At 41.0% G+C, this 18,510-nt stretch overlaps 1 protein-coding gene across 1 annotated transcript in view; it reads right to left on the minus strand.

Moving 5' to 3' along the window:
• Positions 1-10,197: 10,197 nt before the first annotated feature.
• Positions 10,198-18,510, minus strand: part of PRDM6 (PR/SET domain 6) — a 96,703-nt gene continuing 88,390 nt past the window's right edge. The window contains exons 6-7 of the mRNA XM_054589323.1: positions 17,405-17,581; positions 10,198-10,312 (exon numbers count right to left, since the gene is read on the minus strand). Of these exons, the coding sequence (XP_054445298.1) occupies positions 10,198-10,312; positions 17,405-17,581 (292 nt within the window). The remainder of the gene's footprint in view (positions 10,313-17,404; positions 17,582-18,510) is intronic.

The following is an 18,510-nucleotide window of genomic DNA, read 5'->3' on the forward strand; positions in this document are numbered from 1 at the left end:
GACTCTGACAAAGCCATCAGCTACCTGCTGCCATTGCCAATAACTTATAATCGGAAATTAAGTGTTTCTAAATTAAAAGAAATAAGGAAAAAGACAAGAAACTGATAAGATGTGGAAGCAGACCTATGACTCAAGCTATTCAACAAGGAACCAAATGACAAGATTACTTTTCAGGAGAATAATTTGGGGAAAGATTCCAGACTCTATCATTCCTATACTTTACATGAAAATAATTATGGTGAATTTTTAAACGTTCTATGTATTATTTAAAACTTATGACAACTCTTTAAAAATATACCTAAAATTGGCAGGCTGCACATATGCTCCTTGCCATTATATTGTCTGCATACAATGAAAGTTTGAAAAACAAATAATAGTTAGCAAATGTCTGAAAAGGATCTTGCCAGCCCTGAGAGTCAGCAGAATACAGATTCTATACAGGCCCAGGCACTTAACTGATTCAAGAACAGTTACTAGGAATACAGTCATTTTGCATTGCAAAAGCCACATGAAAGGACTTATTGAACAATGAGAGTAAGAAAAAATGAAATTATCTCAGTGGAGAGAATGTCCCCAAAGTAAATTTTATTGTCCACTCACTGTTTGCAAGATGCTGGGTCATAAACTACATGGTGTGTTAGTTTCCTATAAATGCTGTAACAAATTACCACAAACGTGGTCACTTAAAACAATAGATATTTATTATCCGACAGACCTGGAGGCTCCAGCATTTGGAAATCAAAGTGTCAGCTGGGCCATGCTCCCTCCTAAGGTTCTAGGGGAGAATCTTTCTGTGCATCTTTTAGTTGCTGGTGGCTACAGACATTCCTTGGCTTGTGGCTACAGCCCTTCAGCCCCTGCCTCTGTCTTCAGATGGCCATCTTCCTGTGTGCCTTATTCTCATCTGTCCCTTCTAAAAACACATCATTGGATTTAGGAGCTAACTGGATAATCCAGGATGACCTCGGGATCCTTAGCATATCCACAAAGATTCTTTTCCAAAATAAGGTCACATCCACAGGTTCTGGGTGAACCCATTTTGGTTGGGGGGTGGGTACCATTCAACCCACTACAAAGGGGAGAGGATGGCAAAAACTCAGAAGAGAATACAAACATGAGCTTCAACTTTTTAAGTTAAGGATATCGAAGATAAAACAGAAGATCTCGTATAAAATGTGTGCATGCAGGCATGCATATTGACGACCTGAAGGCAGGTAAAATGGAAGGAAAGGCCTTGTAAGAGCACTCCCCTCTCTATTATATGGTGAGTTTGTGACTAAAAGTTCTCTTTTATTTGTTCTGATACTAAATAATTGATTTTGGTCGTGCCTGGGATTCCAAATAATTAGTATTCCCTTGCATGTGCAAGCATGTTGTTCATAAATTTTATACCCACACATCTGGTTTTAATTTGGGGATGGTAAAAAGGGTTAATCCAGAATAACAGGTGGAAAAAATTTCTGCCTGGCTGTGTTACCCTTTTAAATGATAACAAAATCACCTCTCTAACTTGTTGATTTGGCCTGGCTTTCTCTATAGGTCTCTGCGGGCCTCATACCGCCTTATAAACAGGAAGAGAAGCACCTATTACACACCATGTCCCATTCATTTTTGTATATAAACATCTTAGCACATAGACTTTTAAGAGTATTTGCTAAGCGAATGTATGAATGAGTGTATAAACAATGAATACAAGTTGTCTGAGGACTAGAAGTCACACTAAAGCTATTTAGAACTGCCCCAACCATGAGGCTGAAAACCAGAGCGACCCCCTTGCCAGGCCCTGCCCTCCCCCCACCAAGAGACACTGAACCGAGCTTCCATTCTGACCAGAGAAACTCGTGACATGGGAAAACGGTGCCAGGGGTAGTCCCAGAGCAGCCTTTCCTTCAAGAATCTCCAGGATGAGACTCGTGCGTCCCGCAGCTGCAGAGTTCCACGAATTCTGAAAGCAGATCCTCACTTCTGATACAATCTTTCCTCAAGAAACATTTGCATGTCATTCCTGGGCAATGGACGGTCCATGTGGTGCCACAGAGGAAGGAGGGTAAAATCTAACTCCCTGTTTTCAGATCGGGGCTGGCTGCGGAGCCCGGCCGTGCTGGGGCATCAGCATCCTTGTCAGATGGCTGCCTGCTGTGCATGATCATTTTCCCATTTTCTACACTGGAATGACCCTGAGGCTTATGGAAAGGAAGAGCGACCTAAAAGTGAAGTAGAAAGCCCCAAACCAAAAAATTCCATCTTCTAGCTGCTTCAGCCAAAAAAAAACCTTGGAGTCACCTTGACTCCTCTCTTTATCTACCATCCCACAGACAATTCATCAGTAAATGCTGTCAGTCTTCAAAAAACACCCCAATTTAACCACTTCTGGCTGTCTGTACCACCATCGCCCTTGCAGAAGACATGACCATCCCTCCCCTGTACTGAGATGTCCATCTTCCATCTTCAGCCCATATTTCCCTACAGTCTTTTCTCAACAAAGCAGCTAGAAGGATCCTTTTCAGTCAGAGCATGTCCACCTCTGCTCAAGCCACTGTTCCCACCGCACTCAGAGGAAATAGCCAAGTTCTTACAGGGGCCTTCAAGGCTCTAGAGGCCCAGCCCACTTTACCTCTGACCTTACCTCCTACAATTTCCCCCTCCCTCATCCACTCCAGCCTCAGTGTCCTCCCTGCTCTTTCTTGAAGCTCAAATACTTTTCTTAAAGTGGAATGTTATTTTTTAACAGAACCAAACAGCTGACCTTAGCTTTCTGACTGAGCTGCATGGCCCTGAACATTCGGAAGGATCACAGACCCAGGCCACTCTTAGAGCAAGAGCTTTCTGTTCTTCTCAAAGTATTAAGGGGGCCAGAGATCCAGTATGAAGTCTACCTTGCCACAGAATTGTGGCTGGGCCTCTGCAGGCAAGTTTCCTTGAGAATGGGTCTGACTCAGTTGAGTAAATGAGCATGCAAGCGCAGGAGTGAAGGAAAAAAGCCATTTCAAACATACCTGAATAAACCACGGGGCTGAATGTTACCAATTATTCTGTTAGCTGGTGCTACAAGCATTCTGTTTTCCAAGTTATGCTTTCTCAAGTAGAGTTTGTTGACGTCCTACTACCTAAGCTGCACACAGAATCAAACAGTTGAAAAAGCAACCAACGTGGGACTGAAAAGACAGATAACCATCAGCAGATCAAGTCAGCATAGGAATGTTTTATTAATCAAATATATTTACATTTCTGGGTCAATTATCTCTAAAAGTGTGCCTGTTTTTCATTTAAACATAATGTAATCCCAGTAGATTCTATCATAAGAGTACAGCTGCATGCATGATCTCATTGGTCCTTTGTAGTCTTTTTTTTTTAAAGATGTGCATTCAATAAAGCTAAAAACGTAAGCAAATTGTTTACCATTCTCACTGCAGGATAATCATTCTTGTCATACCAGGGGCCCTCAGAGCCAATGCTCCTCACCACCCACAGTGAGTTTCTCCTCATCCTCTCGACTGACTTGTTTAAACTTTCCAAACTCACAAAGCTGAAATTGAGCACTAACCCTAACCAGTTTAATTGGTAGGAAGATGGAGAGAAACATATTTCTATTCCAAAGGGGATCATTTACAATGAATTTAAAATTAGCATATTAAGGAAATTTACACAATGCCTCGATAGCATCTAAATATCATATTTCTATTAGCATACTATTACAAAGCTAGATGCTTTCCCCTTAGTATAACAAAATAAATTGACTTGGTGACATCATGTTTACAAAATTATTTTGCTCTTCTGAGCCCAAGTTTTCCTTAGTGTCTGAGTCACCACCTTGGCCTCTGCATTTGTATTATGAGGAAGAAGCCTCTTTCATAAGGTACTTATAACTTCCCAGGAAAAGAACTATGTCTCTAATTTTGCTATTTCATTCTCTCCCAGTTGGAGAAACCTGAGTATGTGTATGAGATTATTCAGAGAAAGTAAGTCTGCAGAGGTTATAGTTTCACATTAGATAATGCTTGAAAGAAGACCAAGAGGGACTGTGAGTCCGTGGACATTTAGTCTGAAACTGCTGCTCTCACCGACATGTGGTGATCACCTGCTGTGACAGGATTTTTTTTTTTAACTCCAAAGAGTTCTGCTGTAGAAATAGATCTCCAACTTGTTGAAGTTTATATAGAGATTGTTTTCAGTTGGGAGTGATGTGCCAAGCTTTGGGAGAGGAAGGCAGCAGCGGGGATGTTTCGCAAGGCAGGAAACAGGAAATACCAGCCGGAGCCTACCATGTTTGACTGACGGGGAAGGCATGTTCACCATTTCCATAAACAAATGCGCCTGTTAGGATCTGAATTTGGGGAAAAGTAGCATAGGCTGCGATTTCAATATCATGATAAGGGGTTGCCTTGTAATAAAGTCAGTTCATAAAGAAATTTTGTAAACGGACTTCTTGAGCACATCTTATAAATAGTCTCATCTAGATTGTGCCTGAGACCTTGAACTGGTTCCTGGAGCACCTCATTCATGGAGCTGCATTATTTGTGCCTTTGATAAAACAAACCTGACTCCAGCCTTCCCATCTCACTGCTTTAAACCAAGAGGCTAACCACATAAGCTCATATTCTTAATGGACACAACTGCATAATTACTCCACTGATGCCTGAAAAGTAACTCACTTAGCATTCGGTGAGAACAAAGAAAGAAAACTAGATTTCGCTTAGCTTTGTTCAGGACGCGTTTCGCTTGTCAATAGTGTTCAAGCTGAGTTCTTCATTTTTGGCCACTGCCCAACATCACCTGCCTTCCTGTCTGATGCCATTTGTCTCCTAATGTGTATCACATATTTGAGAGGATTCGTTCTCTTTTAATGTGGAATTTTAGTTGCATATTAAAAAAAATAAAAACAACAGGGTATTTGAAGCTCTGCTGTCCAGCAGCACAGATTTGGAGATTACAAAGTCAGCAACTACAACGATGTATATTTTAAGAGTATTTTAGCATTAATGATAGTATTGTTTCCACGGACACATTTTATAAATAAATTATACTTGTGTTTATTTTAAAAAGCTCTTGTTCTCAGGGAAAAAATCTTGGAATAAGGAAGTATCTTCCCTTTAAAAAAGTTAAACTGTCACGTGGTTTGGGAGGGGGAAAAAATAAAGAAGTGGCTAAGATTAAGAATATATGAGAAAGGGATAATGATAGTATCCTTGTCCTAGAGTAACTGAGGGTTAAATAATCCATGTAAAGCAGTTAAAACAGTGCCTGACAGTAATTGCACAGTATAAGTTGCTATCATTATTACCATTCCCCCCTACAACTCAGGGAATAAGCTCAGACTTTATTTTTCCATTAAAATCTCAACAGACCCTTTCGTAATTCTAAATACAATGGTAGTTTCTCAATATATAAGAAGACAATTCAATAGTTTTATGTCTTTGCTGTGTTTTCTGACTGACATGTTTAATCATTTTTCATATTGATCTGATGAAACAGCTGACATTCATTACTTAAAATAAGAAACGAAATAAATATTTTAAATGTTAAACGCATCCGTGGATTACAGGCTAAACATCTGTGGCAAAGCTTCCACAGATAAAGCAATATATTTTCAGTTTGTCTCTCTCTGCTCAGTTGTACTCGACAGCTGATCACTAGGTTGGTAGAATTTAATCTTGTGAAGGCCTGAAACATGCGGCTCTTCCCAGGACTCCACTTGCTGTTTTGCGGTAGTTCAGATAAGTGTTAGTGATCGGAAAGCCTCAGACTCGTGGGCAGATAAGTACCCAAACATCCAGTCACTTCGTAAAATGTCTCCAAACATTTTCACCTTGAAAGGATCCTGACAGACGAACGACATTTCTGGAACCTACTGATATCACTTAAAGAAGCACATCTCTTAGTCTCTTTCCAGATTTGCTGTCAGGAATTAGTAAAGGCTGTGGGAAATGAAATGAAATTCACAGGAAGGAAGGAAAATAGAAACTTTTTTTTCTGTTTTGAAAATGTGCTTCTTTAGTTTGTTATCCCTGGCCTGGTGTCCGCAGGCATACACAGTCTTAACATGAGAACGACGGATTTGCTCCTAAACATGAGGCTGCTGGGTCGGCTCAGGGCGACCCATTGACCCCAGGCTGCTCCCTGTTTTGTGCCATGTTCCCCATTTTAAACAATTCAACAGATATGTGCATTTAATTTTTTTAAATTCATGCAAAACAAATGTAGTTATAAAGCTACTTCTAATATGAAAAGCAATAAAATATTAGTTTTTTACATGAACAACCCTGATAACCAGTGACCAGCAATTAGTTTTGCAATGATGTACCAGAGACCTGGGGCCTTGGAGGGTGATGTTCTTTCCCTGAGCAAATCCAGCCCTGTCCCCATTTGTTGCCTTATCACTGGAATAGGGTCATAAAACTTCACGGAGACAATGGTCTTAGGATGAAAATACCCATGCAACTAGCCTGCCACTGATGAGGGGAAATTTATTTTCTCACCAATAGTCATTTAAGTAATGCTGCTTGATAGTGAACACCTAATATGGGATCTTACACAAACAAGAATTCAACAAATTCTTCTTGAGTAAATTGTTAAAAAATGAACCAACTGATTGATGAAGAAATTGGGTAGTTGGTACATGTTTGTAAATCTTTGCATATCTGGACTAGAATGAAATTTTTCCAAGTTATAATCCAATAAATTGTAAGCCCTGTGAGGACAGAAATTGTGTCATAATCTTTTTATGTTATTAAAAAAAGGCAGTTTCCCCATAAGATTCCAGTTGAAAAGACATGCAGTAAATATTTACTAATTGGATCAAATTATATAAATTACAAAAGATTTAGTTTTACAGCTTTAATTACCCACACAGTAAGTCTATAAAAGCATAGGTACCCTGAAAATAGTCATTTTCAACAACGGTGACAATCAAAATGAAAAGCTTATCTTAAGAAATCCTGTGCATTTCCTAGGGAAAATCTTCAGGTTTGTGCAAGGTTATTGGGATATTTTAGAAATGTGATGCCTGCAGCCCCACGCTTAATCTTGTGTACCTCGACTTTTAAGTGACATTAGCCTTTGGTGTAGACACATAGCTAGACCAATGAACATGTACTGTGATGGTAAGTCTGACTCTGGGGAGGAAAAAAAAAAAACTGCCTCCATTGATAGAGAAGGGCAAAGAGAGATTGCTTCATGAGCCAAAAACTGACTCAGCTCTGGTAGTCTCTCCTTCTCATTGTGGCTGTCTCCCCCTTGGCTCAATGATTCAGAGCTTTTATTCTCTTTATACCATGATTCATTAGGAGGTTGCTAGTAAGGGAGACCATTAAATCTTTATAACTGCAGTTTTTACAACCACTTACAGTGTTCCAAGGGAATATCTGTTGATTTTACATAGAGAAGGCTAAAGCGATTTTGGGGAGGTTTTAAAGAAAACCCCCTCCCTGGAACATACTTCAAGTAAAAGCATTTGGGACTCCAATGATCTCAGTACCTACTTCGAGGCTCCAAGTCCATTTGCAGGTGTAGGCCTGTCTTATGGGCAGATGGCCTAGGTTGGTCTGCTAGAATCTGGCAATGGCTCAGCAATGTGAAAATTGTGAATGTACCCAATTTTCTATTTATTAAGTAGAAAATATTTTTTAACCAAATTTGGTGGACAATACATGCCAAAAATTTCTCCCAATAATAAAGGAGAGAAACAAACTTCAATGGACCGGAAGGCTGAAAGAATCTTTTGGTACAGAGGTTACTGCCATATTAAGTGAAAGTTTGGGATCAGCTGGCAAAGCCATTAGAGCGGCAGAGACCATTGTTATGAAAACCTCTCTGGTGCCGGATATCGAGAGCAAAGCTTTGTTTCTAAACCTTTTTAGAAACAAAGCAAACACATAGTGGTACTGGAAATGTTGGCCATCCCAGGCCGTCACTTTCTTGCATGGGGGGAGACCCATGAAAACTGAGTAGGATGCATTGTGCTCAGTTATGAAGTGAGGCAAATGACTGAACTAATTTTTCTTGCAGAAAAAAAATGTATCAGAAACATGCAGGTAAGTCCCTTACTGTTTTAAAAATGTACAAGCAAGTGTTTCAACATTAGTAAATGGAACAGCTCGCTCATCTGTGTAGCCGATCCATCACTGTCTTGCAGGTTTGGGGCTGATGTGGCTACATACTCTTTCCACCCTTCCCACTGTCACACGTTGTTGGCAAATACCTCCATCACCTCGGGCAAGGAATGGTAAAATCAGAACACATTCCTGTCTACTAGAAAGAATACTTTCAATCAGCAACGTTAAATAGCAGTACAGAGAGCTTACTACTTGCATGACAAGAAGCCAACAAGAATTGGGAAAAAGTTGTAGGTAAATGACTTGAGATAGGACAATGGAGGTCAGAATTAGCCAAGCTCCTCTTTGGGGCTTATAATCATATATATATATATATATATATATATATATATATATATATATATTTTATATATATATAAATGAATTACAAACACAATTAGCGAAGCCCTGTTTGACTCCATTTTGAATGTGTCAGTGACACTAAGGGATAAGGAAGCAAAATTAAAAGGGGAGGAAGATTTTTCTGAGAACCAAATATGTGATGATCCATTAAACTGAACCCCGCAGTCCCCTTCCTTTCAGTGATTAGTTCGGTGATGTGTCTCATTATTTTTGATGAGGGAAGACACTGGGGAGGGTAAAAGACAAGGAGTTCCTTAGAAGGCGATGCTTTGTTATCAGGTCACCAAAAAATCTACAAAGAGAGGTTTGTTGCTGTTAAGTTAGCATTCTAGATAAAACAGTTTTATCTACAGTGGCCATCAAGGTAGGCTCAGTCACTGAGATGCTGCTGTGACCTCAGGGACAATAGTGCAGTAGCCGTTGTTTCCTCCTGAAGTGAATCGTTTCACAGTGTGACCCAATTTTATTGAGCATCATCACTGAACTACCAGAGGACTCACTAAAGTTAAACTCTTTTCCTAGCAGTCAATCAAAGAACAGCGCAACTGTGAACATAATTCTTTGTTTCAATGGATCGCAGCTGAGAGAAGAATATTATCAAAGGCCACAGGAGACGAAAAGGTAAGTCCTATCGAAAAATTAGCTGTTCCTGGGCAGCCTGTTCTAACCACAACCCTCTCCATGGCTCCTCTTCTCAGTGTTTCCTTGTGTAGGTTACTTTCACCTATTTTTGCAGAAATGCTCACTGAATACTCAGGAGGGCCTCCCTGGCTTCACCTATATGAGGAAAGAAAAGGAAACTGCTTAAAAGGGACTTGACAATGGGGCTTGGCACTATTTTTGCTCACATATTCAAGACTTTCACAGACACAACAAAAAAAATTACTTGAAGCCTAATACCTTATATTCAGCCTCATACCAAAGAACTTTTATTTTTTTTTTAAGCTAAAATGTTATTGAAAACAAAATTTTCTCAACTAGCTGCTTCAGAACAATATACTGTATTATGAAGCTCCGTACATTGTAAATGTTTTTGAAATGGGACAAGGTAAGTCCCCCATTTTTTTTTCCCTTGAATTTTGAAATTTAAACCATTTTCTTCCACTTCCAGGCTCTTCTGCATCGAGACCAGGCGGCTGGATGGAAGGAGCCACGTGAAAAGTGCATGAGGAGTGAGCGTGGAAAACAGAAATGGAATGCCCGTGGGGCTGAGCACGGCACTGGCCGAGCGAAGGCTCTTGCTTCTGCTTCCGCGGTCCCTGCCGGGCAGCCCGCACCAGGCCACGGCCAAACTGAAACAGCAGGAAGAAGGGCTGTACAATGGGTCCCCTTGAATCATGCTACTCGAAAAAGGTGCAACGAGAAACAAGTCCCTGTGTGTGCATTCTTAGTCACAACTGTGGGCAGAAGAACCCATGTGATTCCTCCCTTTGGTATTAAATAACAGTTTTAAAAAAGCTTTTTAGAAACAAAGCAAACACGTGGTGGTACTGGAAATGTTGGCCATCCCAGGTCAGTTGTCCACTGAAATAAGTCTAATCCCTAATCATAAATAAATAATCTTTTTCCTGGTCTGACTTCCATGCCAGGATCAATATCTCTTAACATCTTACTTATTTTATTACTGCTTTTGGTTTTCTGGGACTGATTGAAAGTTGCTCAGAGGAAATCTTTGGTTTTGCTTAAGTGTCCGTGACATTTAATCATGACTTTCCTTGCAGTTTAATTCCAACCAGTCAATCAGTTAATCCACTTCGATTGATTCGGGGCTCTCAGTTATTGGCTTGCACTCATTGGGCATCCTCTGGTGTCGGCTCAGCTGGGTGGCCTGCGTGAAGCTCCTCTCACACCTCTCGCACCTGGTGGAGGCAAGAGAGAAAATTGAGACCAGGGAGCGGGGCCTGCAGGGTGATGGGCGTCCTCTCATCCTGCCTAATCAGAACAGACACTCCAAAGTGGCTTCAGATTTTCCCGGCTCAAGTGGTTTAATTGGTGGCTCCTTCCAAGGCCTGGATGCCTGTGACGGGACAAAGCCCGTCTGATGCAGAACAGAGGGATCTGTCAATAGGCAGGGGAAGGTGATTTCTCCAGAGGGCCCTGTCCTGCTGCAGCTCTGATCACTGTCAGTTCAAATAGATAAAGAACAAAAAGAGATTTTTAGGAGTGAGCCATCAAAGCAGCAGCTTGTCTGCAGTTTTCTGCTCCGTAACCCGAAAGAGAAATTGATGACAAATAGAATTTCACCTGCTGCTAATTTAAAATCAGGAATTCTACTCTCCTCAAAACAGCAGCCAAGGAGCGATCATCTCGGAATTTGGAAACCAGAGGAAGCAATACATTAGTTTGCGGTGACTATGCAGGGTGCGTGTGGGTAGTTGCTTTTGTGCAAAAGTTTTGTTACAGTATCACAGCCCAACCAAACCTAGGATTAAAACAGTGTTTGTGGTTGGGTAGGGGGTCAAAAAATCTGAAATAAAACCAATGTTTGTGTTGTTCAAGAAGTTCCCCCTTTCAGAAAGTACAGTGAAATAACGTCCCTGTGAGCGATAATTAAGGGATAGTGTATGATGAAGGGGAAACTGGTTTCACACTTTAAGAGTAGCTCCTCTCCTAAAAAGAAAAAAAAAGGATTGTAATCTAGAAACACGGGGCCTGACCTATCTCCCAGGCAACACACATTTACTAACTTGATGGTTATTCAATCTACAGTACACACACACACACACACACACTGTGACAGCAACCAGGGCACAGGGACTTCCCTGTCACTACATTGCTTGTCTGGGCTGCCCACAGCACTGGCCGTGCACCCTCTGGGGTGCAGCGACCACTGCATCCATCCCCTTAACATCCTCTCTTCAAACCTTTGAAGGGAAATATATTCAGAAGAGCTGCAGACCACAGTCTCTGTTTTAAATAACACAACCTGCCCTGGCTGGTGTGGCTCAGTGGATTGAGCGCCAGCCTACAAACCAAAGGTCGCTGGTTCAATTCCCAGTCAGGGCACATGCCTGGGTTGAGGGCCCGGTTCCCAGTAGGGGGCATGCAAAGGCAAATGCACATTGATGCGTCTCACCCTCTCTTTCTCCCTCTTTTCCCATCTCTCTAAAAATAAATAAATTTTAAACCCCCCCAAAAACAACAACAGAAATTTATAATAAATAAATAACAACCTCTGGTCCCGAGTCACCGCACTATTGGGCGCCATTGGGCATGTGGCAAAAATCATGTGCCCATTTCTTGTTATCTAGTGAGCAGTCCTCTCTCCTTTTGAGTAAATTATGCAAAGTCCCTTGCCATTGAAATAATTACCTATCAAAACAGAACACATCTACCCACTCCAGAGATTCTTGCACATTTCTGAATGTAGGGGGGCCGGCGCTTGACCACCAGGCTTGGCTCTTTCAGGGCTCTGTGCCAACTGAGTGTGTCAGGGTGAAGAAGCTGTGTTTCTTTGATTGTCTTTCAGGGAATATTTTTAGCGGCCTGTTCCACTGTTAAAAACTGCACTGTGATCTTGACAAATGTATAATGTCAGCTTTAATGTATCAGACCTATCAGCTCAATGAAAATAACTCAGAAGTATTGATCAGGTAATGATTTTTGGTGTATTCATTAACGTCCATGGGCAGCTCATCCCCTCTCTGGAGCTCCTGAGGTGCTGATGACATGTTAGTGAATTGCTGATTGTTTATTCGAAAACTGATTAGTTACTGGATTAGTGTGTCAAAATATACTACCTTTCACTGCTTGACAAACTTTCAAATTATTATATTCCTCTTTTTTTTATTTCAAAGCCCTAGAATCAATTCCAATGACAGCAGAACAGTGTGAATAATTATGAGGAATGGCAATTTACCTGGGTCACGTTTTTTGCACTTCTAACCTTACATATTAGAATATAAAGAATTCAAAAGTAGGAAGTTTCATGCTTCACAGAAGGCAAAGTGTACATGTATATGTAATATTTAAACATCCAGATTGGACAGAGACATTAAAAAGAGAGTTACATTTTTTTCTCAAGTGTTTGCCTAAATGCCTCACAGATATTTACTCATGGAAAAATTTGTTGTAATAGTTAGGAAACTACTAAGTCAGATCTAACTGTGGCATGAGATCATTACTGAAAATTCATCTTTAGTGTCATCTGCCATCAAGTATGAGTAAAAACATATGCAAAACCAGGCTACTAGAAACATCTATATGGTCTGGGAATTAGAGGAACATAATTTGTATTAATGAGGAAGTAAAGAGAGCTAGATATAAAAATATTTTTTAAATAAAGGAAGGACCTCAGTTTTATGTATATCACCTTTAATTTTAGAAAAATTTCCTTCACAAGTTATTTTCATAGCTTAATAACACTCATCAGAAGGACAGACTCAATACCTAGGCAAATACGTAGGTGCTAGCGATCAGATCTGGATGTCAGCTGGGTTGGCATTTAACCCTGAACCACGATCCCAGAAAAAGGAATGCACACGGGTACCGCTAAGCCTGGACTTCATGCAGGGGAGCAGAATAAGGAGGAGAGAAAGATGCAGGTAATGAGCTGGGAGCAAAGAAATGCTCTCGCTCACGGGGTCCTCTTCATGGCGATGACGTCACAGCCTTCAACGGAACATCGCAGGAACAGTGAAGTGGAAAGTCGGCGAAACATTTCAGCAAAGAGAAAGTCCCCAACTTTCTACCAGTGTGGGTATTTTAATTAGATTTGATTTCCTTTTAGATTTGAGATCATTCTTTACTTACTGTGATGGTTGACTGGATTATAGGACAGGGAGTTTAACAATTACCATCTGAAATTGACAGAGATGCAAAATAAGGTCAAGTTCTGTTACTTTCTGTGCCTCTACAAGCTGTCAAAAAACACTTGAATTGAACTAAACTGCACAGGGCTTCATACATATGATGTGCTCCATGCATATTTCCTGATGTGCTTTTTTAATTTGCTTTGATTTTGCCTAGATCTTATTAAACTTTAGATGTTCTCTAGAATATCCTTTGATTTTTTTTTTATACTGCGCCAAACTGTCTTTACTTAAGGCAAAATGCAGTGATGAGTATTCTCCCTGCTTCTAACAGATGAAGAGAAGAACCTCTGCCATGGCAAGTCCTGTTCTTCCCACACACAGAAGCCAAGCGTGAAGCGGCTCACGTGGGTCCAGCCAGGGAGAGCAACGGCCCTAAAAATCCTGAAAGATCACGTTCAGTAATAGGGAAGGAGCAAGGATTTTTCATTGTGAAGAATAAGATTTAGACTGCCAATTTCCTTCTTTATTCCTTCCCTCTCTCTTCCCTCCCTCCCTCCCTTCCTCCCTTCCTTTCTTCCTTCCTTTTTTCAACCAAGTACTTGGCAATTGCTGTTACATGAAATTTCTTGTTTTTGTTCCTTGCTCTCTGTGACATCCAGGCTCACAGTACAACTGAAAGCCAAAACCTTAAATATATTCCTTGATGTGCATTTTTTCCTACATGCTCCTTTACCTTCGAAATCCTAAGCCTACAGTCAAGTTAGTTACTGACAGGCACAGGACCTACCTAAACCTTGCAGGATGGAGTCATTCAGTGGGAAGTCAGCCCATGAGACTGTGAGGCAGAGCCTGGAATGTAACTGATCTCTTAATGACAAATCTTCCCCAGCTTTCTCTGGATGGCAACAGTCTTGATCTGCCTTCAAAAACCATGTCTCAGCAGAAGATTTAAGAGACTGGAAAGATGTGACAGGCTCAATCTCGCCTGGTCCCTGAGAATTTGGGGACTGAACCATTTGGGGCATCTATTTGGAAGCTGCTCAATGTGGATAGTTTAGGGTTGTACATCTTTTACAAGATTCTTTTCTTTCTTTGCGACGTTGTTTAAGCCGATACCCATTAGTTGAAGCAGTAAAGTTAACTGTTGTGGTGAAACCCATTTTATTGACTAATCTGCAACAAAAGTTTTTTTGAATGTTTGTCTTATAATCTTGTAAAAGGATATCTTCATAATATTTACAAATGTCCATGGGATGTAAATATATCCATGAACTATGGTTGGAAGATTCCCAAAACTCCCTTTGGGACAGTTCAATCCTAACCTATCTGTTTGTATACACTAAAGGTTTGGCTTTCCATTTCCTAGAATATGTTAAAATCTTGCACTTATAAAATAAGCGTACACTCAGTTCTACCCCAGGAATATATATTTGATAAATTAAAAAAAAAAAGAAAACACAACCCTACAGCACGTGGCTAATCTTAATAAAAGTAGAGGCAGAAGAAATTAAAATATGCACATAGAATCTAATCCAGCCAACTCTGGTTCTTTGCTCATTTTTCTCCCCACATGAAATTAGGTTATGGTCACAAAAGCATACTTTTAGAAAGGAGAAAGATAAAATTGCTAAAGCCCTTCAAAACAGTAATCTGATGAATTAAAAGTAAGTTAAAATGGCAACTCTATTGGAAACATGACAAAAACAGGGTGTTAAAGAAAAAAAATTGAGTGGAGTCAACGAGGTTACACATAAGTAACACCTTAACATTAATAGAAATCTATTTCCCATTTTGACCCTGAAACCTCTTCAATTAATTACTAAAATCTATTTACACAGCAACAAGATAAAAATCAATCTGATCCCTGGCACTGTGTCTAGCTGGCTGCCCTCTCTAATATAAGGGCCAGAAGGAATGTCAGTCCTGCAACTCTTTTAAAAAGCTCTCTTGCTCAAGCGCTCCCAGGGAAAGGTGCCATTGTCATCTCCCACACCCAGAGCGATGGGGAGGCCAGAATCTGGGAACCCCCTGATAATCAGACCTTAGGGCAAGGAGAGAGTCCACCTTGTAGGACACAAACACCTGCATTAGGGAACTCTACTGCTGTGCTAACCCATCTGCCCCTTAGCATGAATTAAAAACAGTGGCCCCTTTGGGCTACCTCAGACCCAGAGGTCACAGCTGGCTGGCATTAATGCAGGCTCAATTTTAGAACCCATGCAGTCTCCATAGCCAGATGTCTTTATGCAGTGAACAAGCTGCACGCATGGACAAAGATGAAAATGAAAACTATTTTTATTCGTATCATAAGTTAAACCACAATGAAAAACAGTTAAGAATAATGAAGAAAGGTAACTAATTCACTCATTCAGGGAGGTGAATGAATAAGACAGCCTTTTATAAGCTCCCTCCTCTGTTGGCAGAGAAGAGGTGGCAGGATCCAGACCAGCAGGACCCTGCAATCCCCTGGCCCAGCCTGGTCTCAGCCTGAGCACCATGGCAACAGCCACGCCTGGAGGTCCAAAGGGAAACTCAGGGGTAATGAGAGTCTGGGAAGACACGTTGGCGGATACTGAGCAAGGGGATTTGTCTCCTACTGCCTGGATCATTATCTTTCTTGCTTGATCTTGTCCTACAGCAGGTAAACAGGCTATACCTCTATGCCTTTTTTTATTTTCCTTCTTAACTAGGGGAAAGCCAGCATGGTAAACAAGTAAAGGGAGATGTAAGAGGGCTGAACGGAAAAGAGTCCGTGTCACAGACAGGGGAAATGGTTTTGAGATGACCAACCAGTCATACATACTACTACTACTAGTACTACCACGACATACTACACACTACTTCACAAATGTGCGTGGACTGTCAGAATGGTCCTTTGTATGCCTGGAAAACTCCTGCTTATCCTTCAAAACACATCTTAGAAACAAAATAAAACAAACAAAACAGAAACAGACTCATAGACGAAGAGAACAAACTAATGGCTGCCAGAGGGGAAAGGTGTTGGGGAGCTGGGTCAAAAAAGTGAAGGGATTAAGAACTGAAAATTGGTAGTTACAGACAGTCATGGGGATGCCAAGTGCAGCACAGGTGATAGAGGCAATACTATTGTAACAACTATGCATGGGGCCAGGTGGGTACTGGAAATACGGGGGTGAATCACTTTGTAAAGTATGTGATTATCTAATCGCTATGCTGTATACATGCAACTAAAACAAAATAACACTAAATATAAACTGTAACTGAAAAATAAAATTTAGGAGGAAAAAAACTGCAGACATCATCTCCTCCAGATGGCATGGATTGCTCCACTTCTGTGATACTCTGAGACACTGTACATACGTGCCTTATTGTATTTCACTTCTGCACCTTTCACCCTATGTGTGAATACTTGTTTATCAACTGGGCTTCCCCATAAACTATGAAGTCTTCAAAGACTTGGGGGCCTAGTATGAAAGAAGGTGCTCAGTAAATACTTGCTGAATGAATGAACACATGCCTAAATGAATGAGTGAATGAATGAGTGAGTGAATGAGTAAGTGAATAGGCCACCTTGCATCATTCAGATGTCCAATCCTTTCATGGTTGTGCTATATCTAGAAATGTGCTTGAATGGTCAGCCAAAGCCCTTGGAATTCAGTTCCACCTCTTTCCACATTCCCTGAATCTTTGACAATTCAGACATGCTCTGTGTTCGTTTTGTTTTTCTTTTTTTATCAACATAATAATTCTGAGATTCAAAAGGCACATGGAAAAGTTGCAAGTTGGCTGTTATAATAGATTCAAACCTCTTTAACACACAGGGAAAGAGGAGGGGAACAGTTCACCAGAATCCTACAGGGTTCAAGTTCCTCAAGAGATGTCCTAAGTTGTGGCCACCCTGCCAATGGCCATGGGCTTGCCATCAGGTCTTCAGGAACCAGGAAGAATCTTAAAACGACTTACTCCTACTTCTTTATGTTATGATGAAAAAACAGACCCAGAAAGATTATCTCATGTCCAAGGCTGAACAGTTCAAGTGAGAATCAATGTATGGGTTTCCTGACTTCATTTTCCAAAGGCCAGCCACTAAACAAGTAGGTCCTTTTGCAGCCTGGACGTCGGCCTTCCTGGCTGAGCTGGGCAGCATGGCTCCAACCCGTTTGCCAGCTCACGGAAAAAGCTAGGAGGAAGATGGGGTGAAAGGTCAGTCATACTTACTTGAAGGGCTTTTCTCCAGTGTGGGTTCGGATGTGGTTGTTGAGCGTGGTGGCCCCTGCAAAGGCACGGCCACAGTAGCCGCACTTGAAAGGCCGGTCACTAGAGTGAGTGACCACGTGGTTCCTCAGTTCTGAAGGCTGGGAAAAGGACTGGGAGCAGTGCCCGCATTGGTAGGGTCTGAAACAAATAAAGAGACTGCCTAGTCATTATTTGCTCTGTTGGTCAGTGCAGGTCAGCATCATGAGACAAAGGCCACCACTTTTCGTTGACATTTTTTGTTTGGCATAGTTCTTTGGCCACTGGGTTCCCATTACCTTACTTGCTGCCATAGGAACAAAATTCATAGAACTGTTGAGACATTGGTTCCCAAACAATTTTTTTTTCTGGTAATAGCTTTACCATTTCAAGAACCCCTGCTTTCTTGTTTCTATCCCCTCCCCCAGGCATATATTAATGTATTTGGGGGGACATGGAAAGTACAGACTTGGTTAACTGGAATGTTACAAGAGAAAAATATATAATTGACTCTCATAATTCCATAGCACTTTTAACTTTTCAAAGGGGTTTAAAATCACTTATCTAGTTTAATCTTTACAAAAATCCTCTGGGGCAGGGGAAGCGGTCCTTATTATCTATGTCAGTTCAGGAAACAGGATAAACTTTCCTCACAGGAAATAAACTCTTGATTCCAAGATTATTCTAGCAGGGGTGTCCAACCCACAGCCTATGGGACACATGCAGCCCAGGATGGCTATGGATGTGGACCAACACGAAATCGTAAGTTTACTTAAAACATTATAAGATTTTTTGTTTTCATTATTGTTCGTGTAATTAATGTGTGGCCCAAGACAGCTCTTCTTCCCGTGTGGCCCAGAGATGCCAAAAGGTTGGACACCCCTGCACATTTGGATCTTATGCTAAGTGCCAGGTAAAATACAGGCAAGTCAGCAAGCTGCATGTGTGTTTTAATAAATACTAAACTGTGTTGGGATCTGTCTATAGCACAACCTCAACTTGGAGCTGTCTGATACAGCGCAGATGAACACAGGTAAGCACCCAGATTTATTTCTTTGTAAAATAAATCCCGAATTCTACTTACTCTCCCC

Source organism: Pteronotus mesoamericanus, unplaced genomic scaffold, assembly GCF_021234165.1.
Source record: "Pteronotus mesoamericanus isolate MK-2021 breed Mesoamerican mustached bat unplaced genomic scaffold, CSHL_Meso_final scaffold_167, whole genome shotgun sequence".
Classification (NCBI taxonomy): Eukaryota; Metazoa; Chordata; class Mammalia; order Chiroptera; family Mormoopidae; genus Pteronotus; species Pteronotus mesoamericanus.